General features: G+C 44.3%; 1 protein-coding gene across 1 annotated transcript in view; it reads right to left on the minus strand.

The window, feature by feature from the left end:
- The window catches only part of LOC106594786 (glutamate receptor ionotropic, NMDA 2B), a 112,152-nt gene that overhangs the window by 74,067 nt on the left and 17,532 nt on the right, over positions 1-20,553 (minus strand). Inside the window, exon 2 of the mRNA XM_045707501.2 lies at positions 20,346-20,553. This exon is cut by the window's right edge and continues 509 nt beyond it. Coding sequence (XP_045563457.2) covers positions 20,346-20,553 — 208 coding nt within the window. The remainder of the gene's footprint in view (positions 1-20,345) is intronic.

The raw sequence follows: 20,553 nt of genomic DNA on the forward strand, positions 1-20,553 counted from the left end.
TCTCTCTCTCTCTCTCTCTCTCTCAGACCTCCCTGTGGCTCAGTTGGTAGAGCATGGTGTTTGCAACGCCAGGGTTGTTGGTTCGATTCCCACGGGGGGCCAGTACGGGAAAAATAAGAATTTAATTGAAATGTATGCATTCATCTGCAATATCTCTTCTCTCTTTATAGTCCTTCATTTTTTATTTTTTATATTTTTTTCCTCCTGTTATTTTAGTTTTCAACCATATCTTCTTTCAATATTTAACACTTGATTAAAAAAAAAATGGCCAAACATTTCCCTCTGCCTCCCACTTCTCTGAGAGAAGAAATGCAACCAACCAACTCTCCATTTCTGGGTCCATGTCTCATCTAACTGAAGACACTGTTTGACTGGCATCAGCTGTACTGTCAGATTCATAGAAAGAGAAAGAAAGAGGTATAGAGAAAGTGAGTGTTACAGAGAGAGGAGAGAGAGGGGTGATGAGAGAGAGAGAGAGAGAGAGAGAGAGAGAGAGAGAGAGAGAGAGTGGTCAAGGGAGATAGGAAGTGTGGGAAGAGTGAGAGAGGCAGAGAGAGAGGGAGAAAGAGATAGGGAGAGGGAGTGAAGGAAAGAGAGAGAGATAGCAAGAGGGAGAGATATATGGAGAGGGATGGAAAGAGAGAGGGAGTGAGGGATAGAGAGAGACATTTCTAATTCAAAAAGACATGCAGTGTTTCCGTGGCAACGCGGTTTCCATCTAAACGATCTTGCTAAAGACGCCATTAGTGTGAAGAAATATCCACTTACACTGTTGCACTGTATGCACACAAACATAAAAACATACAGTATATTTTACATGCACACACACTAACAGACACACACACACACACGCTCTGTGAAATCACACACAGCCGAGCAATGACTAAAAAACACGAGGTCATTAACAATAGCAATAATTACAGAGCAATTATGTCTATTCTACATTACCTATTTATACTAATGTTTAATGTGGCATGGGGTGTGACTGTGTGATGAATGGCAGAGTGTGGTAATATTCTTTGTACTGCTACTGTCTCTTTAATGTGTGTGTATGTGTGTATGTGTGTGTGTTTTTTTGTTTAACTATCCTTGTGGGTACCAGAAGTCCTCACAAGGATAGTGAAACAAGGAAAATTGATTTACAAGTTTTTCCTTGTCCCCACAAGGAAAAATTATATTTCAGGCTTAAGGCTTAGGTTTAGGGCTAGGGTTAGAATTAGGGTTAGGGTTAGGGTTAGAATTAAGGTTAGGGTTAGGAGTTAGGGTTAGGTATAGTTTTAGGGTTTTGGGGTTAAGGTTAGGGTTAGGATTAAGGTTAGGGTTATGGTTAGATTAAGGGTTAAGGTTAGGATTTAGGGTTAGGAGTTAGGGTTAGGTATAGTTTTAGGGTTAGGGTTTTGGGGTTAAGGTTAGTTTTAGGATTATGGTTAGGGTTATGGTTAGGTTAAGGGTTAAGGTTAGGAGTTAGGGTTAGGAGTTAGGGTTAGGTATAGTTTTAGGGTTAGGGTTTTGGAGTTACGGTTAGGTTTAGGATTAAGGTTAGGGTTATGGTTAGGTTAAGGGTTCCTGTTGGGGCTAGGGGGCAGTATTTGCATGGCCGGATAAAAAACGTACCCGATTTAAACTGGTTACTACTCTTGCCCAGAAACGAGAATATGCATATAATTAGTAGATTTGGATAGAAAACACTCTAAGTTTCTAAAACTGTTTCAATGGTGTCTGTGAGTATAACAGAACTCATATGGCAGGCCAAAACCTGAGAAGATTCCATACAGGAAGTGCCCTGTCTGACAATTTGTTCTCCTTCTGTGGCATCTCTATCGAAAATACAGCATCTCTGCTGTAACGTGACATTTTCTAAGGCTTCCATTGGCTCTCAGAAGGCGCCAGAAAGTGTAATGGGTGTCTGCAGTCTCTGGGCTAAGTACAGGAGCTCTGTTTGTGAGTGGTCAGGCTGAGAACAGTGACACTGGAGATGCACGTTCATGAGAATTCTCCATTTTTTTCTTTCAGCCTTTGAATGAATACAACGTCGCCCGGTTGGAATATTATTGCTATTTTACGAGAAAAATCGCATAAAAATGTATTTTTAACAGCGTTTGACATGCTTCGAAGTACGGTAATGGAATATTTAGAATTTTTTGGTCACGAAATGTGCTCGCGCGTCACCCTTCGGATACTGACCTGAACGCACGAACAAAACGGAGCTATTTGAATATAACTATGGATTATTTGGAACCAAAACAACATTTGTTGTTGAAGTAGAAGTCCTGGGAGTGCATTCTGACGAAGAACAGCAAAGGTAATCCAATTTTTCTTATAGTAAATCTGAGTTTGGTGAGGGCCAAACTTGGTGGGTGTCAAAGTAGCTAGGCGTGATGTACTCAGAATATTGCAAAATGTGCTTTCTTCGAAAAGCTATTTTAAAATCTGACACCGCGATTGCATATTTTTGGCAGGGTACTCTCCTGACATAATCTAATGTTTTGCTTTTGCTGTAAAGCCTTTTTGAAATCGGACAATGTGGTTAGATTAACGAGAGTCACTGGCTGTTGAATAGTGTGGGACGATTTTGTCCCACGTACCCTAGAGAGGTTTTAAGGGTTAAGGTTAGGGTTAGGGTTTAGGGAAAATAGGATTTTGGATGGGAATCAATTATTTGGTCCCCAGAAGGATAGCAATACAAAACTGTGTGTGTGTGTTATACTGCGGTTAATTCCTCTCTTAGTAATTAAGCTGGAGGGGCCAAATGCTCTTGTTGTGTGTGTGCCAGCCCGGAGCCCAGTTTTGTGATGGCACGGTACGGTTGATGATTCAATGGGCAGCATCTTTTACAGAGTGTCTTGTCACAACAACAGCTGAGATATACTTATGTCAGTGCGTCATCGCCTCGCTCTGTCAGAACACAGTCCCAGGTCCCCTGTTACATTTACATACTAGCCAAAGCCACTAAGGGCCCCCAGCTGTCTGTCTGATGCTGGAGGGGGGCTCTGGTGTGGATCTAGAAAACTGTGTGTAATAATTGTTCATAATATTTCAACACAATGGACCAATTGCAACAACTGATGGCCACTATATTATCTCCAGCTGATCTCTGATTAAACCATCAATACGAGCTAAAATCTCCATCATAGCTGATCTCAATTGCAACCATCATCCAGCCCCGATTCACTGCTCCATAACGCGGATGTTGGAGTTATCTTTAAGTCCGGATCGCAACCAATGGTTTTCAAGACGATTTCATCCTGTGGTGAGTATTATTATCAGACCATTTTAATCTTGCTATTTGAGCAGACTAAGGGGGATTTATCTATTTGACAATCATTCCGTACAACTGAAATAAAGTATTTCATTACAATTTATGTAATCCCTGAATGACTTGACTTTTCTTATAAAAACATGGCCGTTTTTCATCAAGAGGATAAAGGGAAATATTCCTAACTAGCTACACATTTGACATTTGAAACTAAATTGTGATTGTGTTGTGTTTTGAATCAAATTATATTGCATTGTAATAAAGTTACACAAAGTTGCACAAATGATATCATAATTGTGTATTTTTTTTCTAATCGTGTTCGTGGTTTGGCTGGTAGTGAAGAGTAACATTTCCTATGTTGTGTGGATAGTGGAGATGATTTCTTTACTTGTAGAAATGTGATAACACTGAATAAACCTTTATATGTTTTTACAGGACAACAAGGCCAGTAGGCCTACTGTGGCATATTTTACTTTATTGAAGAAACAATGTCTGAATTGGAAAGAAATGTGGCAGGGAGAGTCGTTCCTTACTTTCTGGAAGTTGTTATCCTAACCAGAGAAACAGACAATGACTGTTTTCCATGCCATTTCCGCTGTCTAGCATCAAGCCGGCTTGACTGAAACGTTGATTAATGTGCACTGTCCCTGTAAAAATACTCATACCCAAACACCGTAACCGCTTCAGATCAGCTGGTCTGCTAGTTTTATTCCGCAGTTTTTTCGTAATCAGGTTGATTTTAGCTCGGAGCTCCACGGAACCTCCCGTTAGTAGAGTGTTAAGAAACTCATCTGTAACCTGCAGGTAACCTCTCAGTCGAATAGTCTTCCAATCTACAGTAAAAGTATTAGAAGACTTCCTCCAATAAAGGAAAGAAGCTACAGCATTTACTGTACACACAGCTACTGGACAGCGCTATACGCTAGACAACTGAAGGAAGTAGCATTCATTCCCACCCAGTTCATTATATTTACAACAGCATCCTCCCGATATGGGGGGGGGGGGGGGGGGGGGAGTGCTTGTGTGCGTGCGTGCGTGCGTGCATGCGTGCGTGCATGTGCGTAGAGGTGTGTGTGTGCATGCATGCACGTGCGTGTGTGTGCATGGATTTGTGTCTCTGCGCATCTGTCTCGGGTGTGTGTGTGTGTCTAGAATGCTCGCTTCTGCTTTGATGCAGAACAGAGGATACGATGGAGAGACCCCTTCAGTCAAAACGCAGACAGACAGGCAGACAGGCAGGCAGAGTCTGACGCTCCCCTCTGAGTGTCTATTGAATAAACACGCTGTCTGTGACAACACACTACAGGGGCTAACAGCTGCACAGACACCTCTCTCAGCCCACACTGATCCGCACTAATGTTAAGTCATCTACTCACGCTGGGTGTGTGTGTGTGTGTGTGTGTGTGTGTGTGTGTGTGTGTGTGTGTGTGTCTTTTGCTGAGGGTCTTTTAAGATTAATTTATTTGGAATACCAAAGCCTGTGCTGAATGAGGGATGTGCGTGTATGTGTGTGTGTGAGAGAGAGAGAGAGAGAGAGAGAGAGAGAGAGAGAGAGAGAGAGAGAGAGAGAGAGAGAGAGAGAGAGAGACATAGAGAAAGAGAGAGAGACAGAGAGATATATATAGAGAGATAGAGAGAGCTAATACATTGAGTAGAGGCGGTGTTTGAGGCAGAAGGAATAGTATTAAATACGGGGAGAAAAGAGAGAAGAGGCGAGTTCTGGGTATTTACTCAGGGAGAGAGAGGAAAGGTTGAGTTTGCTCTAATTGACTAGCGCAGGGGAGGGCAATCATTTACATTCATCACAGAGGCTCACTTTGTTTAGAGGGAGGGAGGGAGGGAGGGAGGGAGGGAGGGAGGGAGGGGAGGGAGGGAGGGAGGGAGGGAGGGAGGGAGGGAGGGAGGGAGGGAGGGAGGGAGGGAGGGAGGGATGAGAAAATCATATTCCTGTCTGATCGAGTTTCTCTCATTCATCAACACCCCCCTGACGTGCAGGATTTGTGTGTGTGTGTGTGAGAGAGTGTCTGTCTGTGACAGTTGGTGTCTTCAGAAGCAGCAGAGCCTGTCATCTCCTGCTCAGTGGTCTTTGTCTACAGTATGTGGAGAGCAGTGACACCCTGATGAGTGGCACGTTCATTGACACACACACCGTTGCTGCTGCTTATAATTCAGGCCCCGTCCAAAAGTAATAATCATCCTAACCTTCGCTCCCACACCACCCAGCAGTAAGGACTCACACCTCCCTCTGTGAGCTCACACCCTATTCAGCTGCTGGAAGTGTCTAATACACTGACTAACCTCCATTTATCTACACTACATAGAATTCAATGATATTGTATGCTGCACACTAACACTACGATGTAGGCAGTTATGGACACTACTATTCATCAAGTGTACACTAACAACCCTATTTATCTACATTGGATAGAACTAGGGGCTGGGAATTGTTGGGGACATCACGATACGATATTATCACGATATGTATTGTGATTCTCATGATTCTCACGACTCTATATTACTCTGTATTGTGATTCAATACTGCGATTTCATTGCGATTTGATGTTCCAAACATATTGCTCTCTGCTGCAGAGAGAGAAGAGAGGGGCATGAAAACATTTATTTGGATCAGTCAGGGAAATAAAAGTGCTGAAAACATGTTGGCTCAGTATTTAAAAAGAAGATGGAGAACAAGCTATAGGATGAAAAATAGTGTCGTTTTGGCGCAGGTACAGCCAAATAACACTAGCCAATGCTGTTCTTGTACACTGTGGACTAAAACTATGGGGTGTATACTCATTAACACTGTATTGAACACTGCATTAAGGGGTTTAATTGGCAGCTGTGATTAACAAATCGTACATTCAAATTAGATAAATAACAGCTGTGACAAAACGAAAACAGACGCACATTTAACGTGATCATTTGCTGTTTCAGGGAAGAGAATATGACAAACGTTCTCACTTGTCACGCAGACGTATCAAAGGCGACATAGCTGATTTGCATTTAATCCCAAACACTGTATGCTTTGAATTAAGTTGTGAATCAAAACAGCTGGCCGTTGTTAGAGAAAAACGATCTGCTGTCACGAGAAGCAGACAGAGAATGTCGTTAGATTTGAATTATCTGTCATCGTTTCTCATTTAATTGCATCACATGGTAATTATCACGCCTGGCATTCACTAAACAGAGAAAGGCCAGATAGTCATTATTGCATTGAGGGAATGTAGCAGAATGGCCCATACCAGGCAGACACGCTAAAACCTTTAGTCAACTGTTGAAAGTCCACACACAATATCACTGACCCCATCAAGGACATGATTAGACATTTAAAAGAAAAAAGGAAAGGTGCAAGAGAGAAGGCAGGAGAATATGAATGGGGTTTAACAGAAAAAGACAACGAACAGTGGCGAAAGCGTAAGGAAATAGGGGAATGTGAATGCTGACAGAGTTGAAGAGAAGGACAGATTAGAGAACAACAAGAGTGTGAGACTGTAGACAATGATTGGAGTCAGGAGGGAGGGATGGCTCTGGCCTTGTATTAGTGGAGACCTCAGCCCTGACTGTGGGGTGGGTGGGGAGGCAGTCCCCCCCCCCCCCCCCCACACACACGCACGCACGCACGCACGCACGCACGCACGCACGCACGCACGCACGCACGCACACACACACACACACACACACACACACACACACACACACACACACACACACACTCAGGCCTCTCTCAGCCACTGACTATCTTAATGGTCCCTTGACTGCACTCCATATTGAGATGGATTAAAGCTGCACCTCTGGGACAAGGCCAGACCGTGGCCCTATACAGAATCCTAATACGCTGTGGGGGGTGGAGAGAAACCTACAGATGTACCATCTTAATTTGAGCCAATTTGCTACAGCAGGAAAATGATCCTGCAGCAACAGGAAATGTGAATAATTATGTGGATTATAATTTATGGACATTTTTGTAGGGATTGATACATTTTCGTTAGGGCAAAACAAGTCAGACATTTCTAAGCGGAGATTGCAAACTTTAGAATCCTTTTTAAAACTACAAGTTAGCATTTCCTGATCAAATGAAGATCCTACATCTGTAATGGAGAGAACGATACAGGACAGAAGATGACAGCAAGAGAATGCATTGTGAAAGATGATTCATTTGGACGGATGAAGGAGAATGAATAGTGTGTTGCTTGTGTATTCTTCAGGTTGTGTTCATGTTGAGAGAAACTGATAAATCAAATAGGACACTCGATTAGGGCTTCTTTGTCACGTCTCTTCCTTTTCCCCTCAATACCTCTGTCTACTTCAATGAAATGTTGAGTCACAATATTTTAAATCAGGACAATTGCGACACTGGGAAAAGTGAGAGAGGGACACTAAGAGAGACAGAAATGAGGAAGTGAATTGACGAATAACGTAGTGACTCAGAAAGAGAGTGAGCGAGTTGTCATTGCTGAGTGAGAAAAAACAACTAGAGAAGGGTGGCGGCCGCTTCACATACAGTTAGTGCAGGTAGCTTGATTTGAATTCTCTCCATCTTTTGGGATTGCACCTAACTGCAACACAGGACATTATGAAGAGGCAGTACCTTATCCCATCATGTAGAACTGAGCAGCATAATGGGAAACACGGTCCTAAAAAACACAGATTGGAACAGAGAATAATGGAACAGAACAATTGAACAGAACAATGGAAGTGGATCCGTGGCCAGTCACAGTCAGGGGCTGCGGCGTCACGGCGACAGATTAGCTATCTCCCAAGCTTCTTAGCAAACGGTTGGTAAAAGTGTGTGGGTTTTGGCTAGAAGGGACAACAGGTTATTTTAGAAATGAGCTGAATTTATGTATCAGGTTAGGAAAACTTTCATAGCAGGTTAGGAGAATTAACGTAGCAGGTTAGGAGAATTAACGTAGCAGGTTGGGAGAATTAGGTTACATTTTGGGAAATGGTTAGGGTTAGCTAAAATGCCCCCCCAAAAAATTGTTGAAGTCAATTTGACATAATCTCTATTCTTTAGAGCCATGACCGAGTGGTGCTAACTGGTGGTGGTGGAGGATCCAATGAACTGGAACACAACTGGGTCTACTATAGGCTCACTAACCCCCACACTCTTACAGGAAGTCTAAAGCCCTTACTGGTCAATTGTAGCTCATAATACCAGTAATCAATCAGTCATTCATTTGGTTGACAGGAGGTTTGGGGAAATATAGGCCATATATACCATATAGGCTACTAGGCTATCTATAGGGTTAAGGTACCACTTTAAACAAACTACAACTTATAAAGGCTTGATAGGGCATTCATGAAGTCTTGGTAAACCCTCTATAAGATGAATCTATGCTTCAGACTATATTTATATTTCTTTAATCTGAGTGTTTAAAAATCTGTAATACATGAGAGCTAGAATAAATGTTGTATGAAGTGGGTACCAGAAGTGAGAAATGATATCAGGGAGCAGACTTCTCTGGGCAGCTTGTTTCACAGAAAGCAAACTGCGGTCTAATCCCCCAAAACACAATGCAAGGTCATTATCATTCAACCCCAACACACACACACCGGATACACACCAACACTCCAACACAGAAATACACACACCGCTTAACTCCACACAGTAGAAAGCTCATTAGCCAGTGGAGTATGATAATGAGAATAAGGTCCAGTATTGTGTCCAATTGAAACACATTGCATCAGTGTAAATGAATGAAAGAATAACACTGACTGTGTGTGTGTTTGTTTGTGTATGTGTGCGTGTTGGCAGCAGTGTACATGAATGGCAGAAATAGGAGCGACGTGTGTGTGTGTGCATTGTTTTGTGTATAATCGGGCTACCTGCACCTGTCACTGGCTCACTGATCCACTCTAATAGGCCATTCAGTAGGAAAAGAGGGACAAATACAGCGCAGGGTACGGGTAAGGTATTCTAAGCACATAACGGACCAATCACATCCTCTTATTTGCTCCGTGGCTTTTTGAGGCGAACACAATGGATTCCGTTTACAGTGCTTCTGGCGCTGAAATGGACATGCATGACGCGAGATCGGGATGACATTTTTTCTGGAAATCAAATGTTCAGTGGCTGAATACTGTATTTGGAAATCTGTTTGGCAGCATAACAAATGGCAGCTTGTTCCCTATATGATGCACTACCTTTGACCAGAGCCCTATGGACCTTGGTCAAACACTACATGAGAATAGGGTGCCATTTGGGACATAGACTTTGCATCTTAAAAATCAAGCTGTTTGTCCTATACCGGGACCCAGAGTGAGAGGTTAGGGGAGGTTTAGACAGGAGAGTTAGAATAGATTACTGGTAATGGTGTTGGAATAGATTACTGGTAATGGTGAAGTCTATATGACCTATTGGGACCCAGAGTGAGAGGTTAGGGGAGGTTTAGACAGGAGAGTTAGAATAGATTACTGGGAATGGTGTTGGAATAGATTACTGGTAATGGTGAAGTCTATATGACCTATTGGGACCCAGAGTGAGAGGTTAGGGGAGGTTTAGACAGGAGAGTTAGAATAGATTACTGGTAATGGTGAAGTCTATATGACCTATTGGGACCCAGAGTGAGAGGTTAGGGGAGGTTAAGAAGGAATAGTTAGAATAGATTACTGGTTATGGTGGGGCCTTGATAGATGATTGACCCAACAACCTGAAGGGAACTGAGGTTTTCATGTTGCGCTTGCACTCACACACAGCATGTAGGGACAAAAGCACACACGCCCACACGCACACATGCACACATGCACACAGAATCACAGGTCATACAACTCCCCCACATGACTCTATAGGCTTCATGTTCCATCTCACCCACACACATCTCTCTCGCCATCTGAGAACTCTCTCTCTGTGCTTCCTCCATCTTTCTTTCCCTTTCCAGCCTCCTCCTTTTCATATTTACATATCCGGTGCAGTAATGTGCACCAAATCCCTTATTTCCAAAACATCTATCACAATAACTTCTCATCTATTCTCCATCAGTCCCCCATCCCTCCATCTCTCTTTCGCCATCGCTCACTCCATCTCTCCAGTCAGTTCCATCCCCCCATCCCTCTGTTCCAGGTTTAGCCTGTATACTACCTCACACTACCTACCCCCATGACCAGCGCATTTTGGCTTCATCCTTCTATTCTATCCCTTCCTTTTTTTCAAAGGCTCAGAAAAGAAACATGCCTACCTTCCTCTGTAGCTGTCCTTATATATATATATATATATAGAAATGTATAAGCATGGGGTTTCCATGCCAACCGTATCAGCCGCATTCAGCCTTCAGTTCCGTGTTCTGTGTGTGTGTGTGTGTGTGTGTGTAGACCAAAGCGCAGCGTGGAAAGTGTTCATGATTCCTTTATTCACAAAACACTTAAACAAAATACCTTTTTTCCTTCCCTCTCCCTGATGCTCTCTCTCTCTCGCGCGCGCGTAAAACGGAGAGAGAGAGAGCATCAGGGAGAGGGAAGGAAAAAAGGAAAAGGGAAGCAAGTGAGTAGTAATTACTAAGAAAGGAGAGAAAACATTCCAATATGTCTTCAGTTTTCATCTCTTCACATCTCTCTCTCTCTCTCTCTCTACCTGTCTTTCCCTCTCTCTAATAGGCCTTTAACATGTGTTTTTCCCCTCCTGACTTGTATTGTTGTCCTGGGCATGTGTCTCATCGTCCCTGTCAGTCCCTGTCAGTTCCTGTCAGTCTGTGTTGGTACCCTCTGTCTATCTGTCAGTTTTTAAATAGGGTAATTATATGTTGAGTAGAATCCTCTTCCTCCCTCACACCCACACACATATTCTGGATAATTTCATAAACCTATCTCTCTGTGTGTTACACATTCTCTCTCTCTCTCTCTCTCTCTCTCTCTCTCTCTCTCTCTCTCTCTCTCTCTCTCTCTCTCTCCAACTCTCTATTCCTCTCGGCCTCTATTTACAATCTTTTCTGTGGTTATTTTTGTAGTGTGCCTATTGCTGTGGTCTTGCCTTTCTTTTTCAGAGAACCATTTTCAGTGAATTACCTTTTTCTCTCTCTCTCTCTCTCTGTCTCTCTCACTTTCCTCTGAGAGGCTTGTTTCTCAGATTAATGTCTGTTTGCAAACCCCAAGTTGACCTTTGCTAACAGCCTCAGACCTTTGTAAAAGACCATCTCACAGTCAGTGGCTGTTTGAATTCAATCCTGTTTGATTTGAGTTGTTTTCATGTGATCCATTAAACCGAGTTCAGGGGGTTCACAGAGACACAGATGTATTTTAGTCTCCCTCTGATTTTGGTCACAGTACTAAACAGGTACATAGAAGACAGTGATATCTTCTAAGGATGTTTGAAGTCTTCAAAACTGTCTCCAACTTTCTAATTTCTTCTCTTTTAACTAAAAGGAGGCTTTTTGCTGTTGTCGTGTGTCACGCCCAGACCTTAGAGATCCTTATTATTCTCTATGTTTGGTTAGGTCAGGGGGTGACTCGGGTGGGAAAGTCTATGTTTTTTATTTCTTTGTTTTTGGCCGAGTGTGGTTCCCAATCAGAGGCAGCTGTCTATCGTTGTCTCTGATTGGGGATCATATATAAGTTGTCATTTTCCTTTTGGGTTTTTGTGGGATCTTGTTTTCTGTTTAGTGTCCGTGCCTGACAGAACTGTGCGCTTTCGTTTTCGCCTTTTGGTATTTTGTTTAAGTGTTTTGTGAATAAAGGAATCATGAACACTTTCCACGCTGCGCTTTGGTCTACTTTTCCTACCACCAACGAGAGTCATTACATCGTGACTTGACTTTAACATTAATCTGAAGACTGTTGTTTATCTATTTAACCAACTATTTTTAATTGTTACCTGACTAAATTCATCATGTAACAATTAACTCATTAGGATCTGGGGCACCACGAGAGCAGTTCTTTAAAGAGTTACCATCTCCCGAATTAACCTGTTATGGCTAGGGGGCAGTATTTTCACGGCTGGATAAAAAACGTACCCGATTTAATCTGGTTACTACTCCTGCCCAGTAACTAGAATATGCATATAATTATTGGCTTTGGATAGAAAACACCCTAAAGTTTCTAAAACTGTTTGAATGGTGTCTGTGAGTATAACAGAACTCCTATGGCAGGCAAAAACCTGAGAAGATTTCATGCAGGAAGTGGCCTTTCTGACAAGGTGTCGTTCTTCTTGTCTCTGTTTATTGAAGAGTGAGGATCTTAGCTGTCCCGTGACACTTCCTACGGCTGCCATAGGTTCTCAGAAGGCGGTAAAAAGCTGAATCGTGGCTTTGCAGGCTCTGGCTGAAACAAAGTAGCGCGTTTGGGTAGTGGCTGGTTACAGTACTGTGAGACTCAGGCTCGTGCCCGCGTCGACCGAAAGCTTTGTTTTCTTTCCTCTGTTTAGCTAAATGGACATTCCCGGTCGGAATATTATCGCTTTTTTACGAGAAAAATGGCATAAAAATGGATTTTAAACAGCGGTTGACATGCTTCGAAGTACAGTAATGGAATATTTAGATTTTTTTTGTCACGAATTGCGCAATGCGCGCGACCCTTCTTTACCATTCGGATAGTGTCTGGGACGCACAAACAAAACGCCGCTATTCGGATATAACGATGGATTATTTTGGACCAAACAAACATTTGTTATTGAAGTAGCAGTCCTGGGTGTGCATTCTGACGAAGACAACAAAAGGTAATCAAACTTTTATAATAGTAAATCTGATATTGGTGAGTGCTAAACTTGCCGGGTGTCTAAATAGCTAGCCCGTGATGCCTGGGCTATGTACTTAGAATATTGCAAAATGTGCTTTCACCAAAAAGCTATTTTAAAATCGGACATATCGAGTGCATAGAGGAGTTCTGTATCTATAATTCTTAAAATAATTGTTATGCTTTTTGTGAACGTTTATCGTGAGTAATTTAGTAAATTGTTAGCAAATTCCCCGGAAGTTTGCGGGGGGTATGCTAGTTCTGAACGTCACATGCTAATGTGAAAAGCTGTTTTTTGATATAAATATGAACTTGATTGAACAAAACATGCATGTATTGTATAACATAATGTCCTAGGTGTGTCATCTGATGAAGATCATCAAAGGTTAGTGCTGCATTTAGCTGTCTTCAGGGTTTTTGTGACATTATATGCTAGCTTGAAAAATGGGTGGATGATTATTTCTGGCTTGGTACTCTGCTGACATAATCTAATGTTTTGCTATCGCTGTAAAGCCTTTTTGAAATCGGACAGTGTGGTTAGATAAAGGAGAGTCCTGTCTTTTAAATGCTGTGAAATAGTCATATGTTTGAAAAATTGAAGTTTTTGTATTTTTGAGGAATTTGTAATTCGCGCCACGCCTATCATTGGATATTGGAGCAGGTGTTCCGCTAGCGGAACGTCTAGATGTAAGAGGTTATTAAACTCTAAAAGGTCTTTACCGATCACATCTATAAACAGTCAACTTATTAATCATAACCTTGTATTATATCAACATTCTGAACAGTTGTAACCTCGCAACTGCAAAAACCTGGGCCTGACTTATGATTCAATACTACACAAATTGGTTTAATTATTTATTTTCTAGCTAATTAAATGGGAACACAGAATAAACACTTTGCACCGGTTATTGACTGGAGACGTAATACGCTGAAAACAGATCCCTAGCGGAATGTCAACAACATTTATGATTGTTAAAGAAGAGATGGAGAGGGAGAGAGAGAGGGACAGTGTCACATTCTGATCTGTTTCACGTGTCTTTGTGCTTGTCTCCACCCCCCACCAGGTGTCTCCTATTTCCCCCCATTATCCCCTGTGTATTTATACCTGTATTTATACCTGTTGCCAGTTCGTCTTGTCCCACCAAGTCCTACCAGTGTTTCCTGTGCTCTAGTTTTGTTTTTCCTAGACTTCCCAGTTCTGTTTCTGATTTGGATTCTGACTCTTTGCCTGCCTTGACTTCCATTGTGCCTGCGCAATGTACTATAATAAACTCTGAGACTCGTACTCTCCACCTCCTGTGTCTGCATCTGGGTCTTAGCCTGAGCCGTGATAGAGCACCGGTGTATGCGGAAGTGCGCACAATCTCGCCCATGCGCACGAACAGTCCGGTGCGAGTGATCCCAGCCCCTCGCAAGTGCCGTGCTAGAGTGGGCATCCAGCCGGGTAGGAGTATGCCTGCACAGCATATCTGGCCACCAGTGCGCCTCCTAGGCCCAGGCTACCCTACGCCTGCTCTACGCACGGGAGCCATCAGGCCTCTGCACAGCCCAGTTCGCCCTGTGCCAGCACTCCGCTCGTGCAGGGCTACTGTTACCATCCAGCCAGGACGGGTTGTACAGGCGGTGCGCTCCAGACCGTCGGTGCTTACTCATGACCCAGTGTATCCAGTTCTCGCTCCTCGCACTAGCCTTGAGATGCGTGTTTCCAGTCTGGCGCCTCCAAAGCCAGCACCACGCACCAGGCCTCTAGTGCGTCAGCCCAGTCCAGAACGTCCTGTTCCCGCTCCTCGCACTAGCCTTGGGGTGCGTGTCTCCAGTCTGGTACCTCCAGGACCAGCCCGACGCACCAGGCCTCCAGTGCGTCAGCCCAGTCCAGTTCGTCCTGCTCCTGTTCCTCGCACTAGCCCTGTGGTGCGTGTCCCTAGTCTGGCGCCTCCAAAGCCAGCCCCACGCATCAGGCCGTCAGTGCGCAGTCCCCATTCAGAGCTTCCGGTGACAGTTCCCCGTCCAGAGCTTCCAGTGACAGTTCCCCGTCCAGAGCTTCCGGCGACAGTGCCCGTCCAGAGCTTCCGGCGACAGTGCCCTGTCTAGAGATGGCCCACAGTTCGGAGCCAGCAGAGACGGCCCACAGTCCGGAGCCAGAAGAGACGGCCCACAGTCCGGAGCCAGCAGAGACGGCCCACAGTCCGGAGCCAGCAGAGACGGCCCACAGTCCGGAGCCAGCAGAGACGGTCCACAGTCCGGAGCCAGCAGAGACGGCCCACAGTCCGGAGCCAGCAGAGACGGCCCACAGTCCGGAGCCAGCAGAGACGGCCCACAGTCCGGAGCCAGCAGAGACGGCCCACAGTCCGGAGCTCCCAGTGTCGCCCTCCAGTCCGGAGCTCCCAGAGTCGCCCTCCAGTCCGGAGCTCCCAGAGTCGCCCTCCAGTCCGGAGCTCCCAGAGTCGCCCTCCAGTCCGGAGCTCCTAGAGTCGCCCTCCAGTCCGAGGTCTCCAGCGACGCGCATCAGCCCGAGGTCTCCAGCGACACGCATCAGCCCGAGGTCTCCAGCGATGTGCATCAGCCCGAGGTCTCCAGCGACGCGCCTCGGCCCGAGGTCTTCAGCGATGCGCCTTAGTCCAGGGACTTCGGGAGGGGTAAATAATAATAAGCAGTTAGCGGGGTGGACAGGTTAGGTTGGGAAGTAAGGCCGGAGCCTGAGCCACCTCCGTAGTAGGAGGATGGGGGGGGTGTAGCACAAGAACCGTCGGTGACGGTGGCCACCCTCCCTTCCCTCCCTTTAGTTAGGGGATTATTTTTGTGTTGGGTTTATTTTTGTGTTTTTTTGTTGTTGTTTAAGGTGCATCCGGGGTCTGCACCTTTGGGGGGGTACTGTCATGTCCTGACCAGTAAAGGGGCTGTTTGTTATTGTAGTTTGGTCAGGGCGTGACAGGGGGTGTTTGTTTAGGGTGTTTCGGGGTTTTGGGGGTTATGTTCTATCTTAGTGTATTTCTATGTTATTTCTAGTTGGTCTATTTCTATGTGGTGTTTATTGGGTTGACCTTCAATTGGAGGCAGCTGCTTCTCATTGCCTCTGATTGAAGGTCCTATTTATAGGGGTGTTTGTTCTATGGGGGTGTGTGGGTAGTTATTCCTGGTTTAGTGTTTGTTGCACCTGACGGGACTGTTTGGAGTTGTTTGTTTTTGTATACGTGTTTATTTTGTTTTTCCTTCTTCAAATTTAAAAAGAAGATGAGTATACATTTTCCCGTTGCATTTTGGTCCACTCCTTACGACAATCGTGACAGTCTAACTGAAGTTATTCATTGAAAACCTGATCTGACCTATTTGGATTATCGTGGACGGTCCTGACACTGTCCAACTAACTCACACAACCCAGACAGAAAAGCCACTGCCTTGGTGCCTCCATTTTGAAGCTGAAGTAAACGAAGTAGATGAGAACTGATGCAGACTCTCCAAAAGCAAGTCAAAACATCCTCAAAGAAAGACAAATCACCCCCTAACACTCAGAGACTTCTACAAGACTTTCCATTATGTTCAATGGCCTAATCTCATCAATCATTTCTAAGCCTGTATAGATACATCACATTCACTAAAGTATTTATATGGTTCATTGGTCTGTTATTACTGGGTACATTACAATTCAAAAGTAGGCCGCAACCGGCCCAAAGTCAGGGCCTACTAGATTTCATCACATCATCAAAATACATAATTACAGTTGGCATGATGCATTTAGCTTCATATGATGCAAAACGCAGCATCATATGATTCAACATTGTAACGATGTGTGCTGTGTAACGATGCGTCGCAAAGCAAGTTCAGGGAGTAAGTGTTTTAATAAATAAACACAACATAATAAAAACACGAACAACGCACAGACATGAAACAGAAAGAGAAACAATGACACCTGGGGAAGGAACCAAAGGGAGTGACATATAGGGCAGGTAAGCAAGGAGGTGATGGAGTCCAGGTGAGTCTGATGATGCGCAGGTGCGCGTAACGATGGTGACAAGTGTGCACCATAACGAGCAGGCTGGTGACCTAGAGGCCGGAGAGGGAGCACATGTGACATTACCCCCTGCCCGACTTGCGGCTCCAGCCGCAGGACACTGACCAAATTGACAATCCCGGGGATCAGGAGCGGACCGGTCAACTCTGCTGAGGTGCGGAAAACCTGTCAGTCTCAGCATGGCGACCAAGAGCACCAGAGATAGAGCATACATGACGGTACCCCCTCCCCGGCGCGTTCGGCTCCAGACGCAGGACGTTAACCAAAGGGACGATCCCGGGGATCCGGAGCGGACCGCTCGCTTCTGCTGAAGCGTACAAACCGGACTAACCGGCTGAGGCGTGAGAGCCTGATGAGCCGGCTGAGACCTCCCCGGTTGCCTCGGTCGAGGAACAGGAACCTGTTCACCCGCTGAGGCATGAGAGCCTATCGAGCCAGCTGATGCATGGGAGCCTAATGATCCCGTTGAGGTATGGAAACCCGTTGAGCCAGTTGAGGCAGGGGAACCAGACAAACTGGCTGAGGCCTCCCAGGTAGCTCCGGTTCGGACACCCGGACCAGACATCACCTCCACAAAATAATTTAAATCACCCCCTGATGCTTCTCTTTGGTGAGGCGTCATTCTGTAACAATGTGTGCTGAGAGTTGGGAAGCAAGTTCAGGGAGTGAGTGTTTTAAAACTTCTTTGGGATAGGGGGTGGTATTTTGACGTCAGGATGAAAAGCGTGCCCAAAGTAAATTGCCTGCTACTCAGGCCCAGAAGCTAGGATATGCATATAATTGGTAGATTTGGATAGAAAACACTCTAAAGTTTCTATAACCGTTGAAATAATGTCTGTGAGTATAACAGAACTGACATGGCAGGCGAAACCCCGAGGACAAACCATCAACAACAAAAAACATTCAGCATACCACTGATTTCAATGCCTGGCACTTTTATAATAGGGTGAAATCGTCCCCGATTGCAGTTCCTAGGGCTTCCACTAGATGTCAACAGCCTTTAGAAAGAGTTTTAGGCTGGTTTTTGGAAAAATTAGGGAGAAGTTGTAGTTTTTCTAAGTGGCTCCCATTTTGGCTGTTGTTTCCAAGCGCATGGCCGAGACAGCGCGTTCTTTTTGTTTATCTCCGGTAAAGACAATAACGATTCTCCGTCTTAAATATTATTGATTATTTGCGTATTAGGGTACCTAAGGACTGATTATAAACGTTGATTGACTTGTTTGGATAAGTTTATTGGTAACGTTTGGGATTCATTTTGTATGCATTTTGAAAGAGGGAAACCGAGTGGATTATTGACTGAAGCGCCCCAGTTAAACTGAGTTTTTATGGATAGAAAAAAATGACTTTATTGAACAAAAGGACCATTTGTAATGTAACTGGGACATTTTGGAGTGCCAACAGAAGAAGATCTTCAAAGGTAAGGTATATATTATATCGCTATTTCTGACTTTCGTGTCGCAACTCCCTGGTTGAAAATGATTTGTTATGCATTTGTGTGCTGGACACTGTCCTCAGATAATCGCATGGTTTGCTTTCGCCGTAAAGCCTTTTTGAAATCTGACACCTTGGCTGGATTAACAACAAGTTAAGCTATATTTTGTTGTATTGCACTTGTGATTTCTTGAAAGTTTAATATTTATAGTAATTTAATTAGAATTTTGAGCTCTGCAATTTCACTGGATGTTGGCCAGGTGGGCCAACATCCACGCTAATGTCCCACCTATCCCAAATAACTTTTAACAAATAAACACAACATAATACAAAATAAGAAACACGAACAATGCACAGACACGCCACAGGAACAGAAACAATAACGCCTGGGGAAGGAACCAAAGGGAGTGACATATATAGGGCAGGTAATCAAGGAGGTGATGGAGTCCAGGTGAGTCTAATGACACGCAAGTGCTTGTAACGATGGTGACAGGTGTGCGCCATAATGAGCAGCCTGGTGACCTAGAGGCCGGAGAGGTAGCACACATGACAAAAATGCATCCTACTAGCTGTATTTATGTATTTTTAAAGTTATATATCTTGAAAACTTGACTGCTGTCATGCAAAACATTTTGGGACTAAATCAACAATGGACTAATAAAACAAATGCCAAAATATAGTTTTTGGCTGGAGTTTTCCTTTAAGTCAAATCTGACAAAGCTCTTATTTAACTTGCCAAACGTCTCATTGTCTCAAACAGCGAGTCTTTTCAGGGTTGAGTAGCCTCGCTGTCACCCTATTCCCTATGTAGTCCACTACCTCTGACCAGGGCCCATAGGGCACTATATAGGGAATAGTTCCATGTGAGAAGCAGCCATGGATGTGACGTCAGATTCATATGCTGTAGGAAGCCAATTAACAGCTGAATCAATCATTGAGAGACGGGCCGGAATAAGATGCTGTAGCGTTCACAGTCGGACCCAGTGCCGCTCAGAATAGAGTGGCTAAAACGGTCATGTTTCCCTGCTCTGCGTGATTTTAATGGATCTACTGTACCTCTTGTCAATTGAATATTGAAAGTAACACTGCCTTGATCGGCTGTATAGCTTAACAATGCTGCTTGAGGAAGACTTATTGAGTTGAAACGTTGCAGTTATGCGTCCTGATGTATTGTAATGTGTAGGCTGATATGCTCCTACCTACATGTGTTTATCACTTGTAAATCGTCTCTCTAAAGGTTTTGCAACGTATTGGCCGCCTAGTTGTATTCTTTTCTGCGTCTGTATAGCAGCCATTCAATAAAAATATTATATTTCCTTCTATGTCTGTGGTCTTGCCCAGCTGTGCCTTAATGCGCTTCAGGAGGTTGGTCTTCCCTCATACAGGAACATGCATAGATATAGTACAGTATGCCTGTTGCTAGGTGATGAGTAACCTTGTTTGAGATATACAAAAGTCAACAAGGTGATGAGTAACCTTGTTTAAGATATACAAAAGTCAACAAGGTGATGAGTAACCTTGTTTAAGATATACAAAAGTCAACTATCACCCCTGGACCAGGAGCTAGCTTTTCAGTCAAGTGGTTGGTGTGACTAACAACCAGGGCTCAACACCAGCACTTGGATAGAGAATACATGCATGTACCCAATGTATAGAGAACCATAACAACTAGTGTCAGGACCCTGAGCATTTAACGAGCTTCACAGAGTTACTTCTACCTACTGTACTGCATTGTACTAGTAGTGGTGTCATCAAATCAAAGTTTATTTGTCATGTGCTCCAAATACAACAGGTGTAGACCTTAAAGTGAAATGCTTACTTACAAGCCCTTAACCAACAGTGCATTTTTTGTCAATATACTGTATACATGTGTATCCAACCAGCTGAGGCTATTGTATGAACTGCATCACACTATTCAATAGATAGGTGTCTGAGGTTGTGTGTACTACAGCGGAAAGAGATGTACATTAAAGTTAGTGTCCATACCTTGGCAGCCATGACCATGGAGGAGCCTCCTCGGATGCCCAGGATGGGGATGTGTGTCTGGGCAGAGATGAAGTCCAGGATCTGGGCGATGGCCTCCTGGTCCGTGTCGTCCCCGAACACCACCCCCTGCAGCCAGGTGTTGGTCATCAGGGTGCAGATGCGGTTGATGATACTCTTGGGGTCCGTGTCGTTCATGGTCTCCAGTTGG

This window comes from Salmo salar, chromosome 02 (genome assembly GCF_965601325.2).
Source record: "Salmo salar chromosome 02, fSalSal1, whole genome shotgun sequence".
Lineage (NCBI taxonomy): Eukaryota > Metazoa > Chordata > Actinopteri > Salmoniformes > Salmonidae > Salmo > Salmo salar.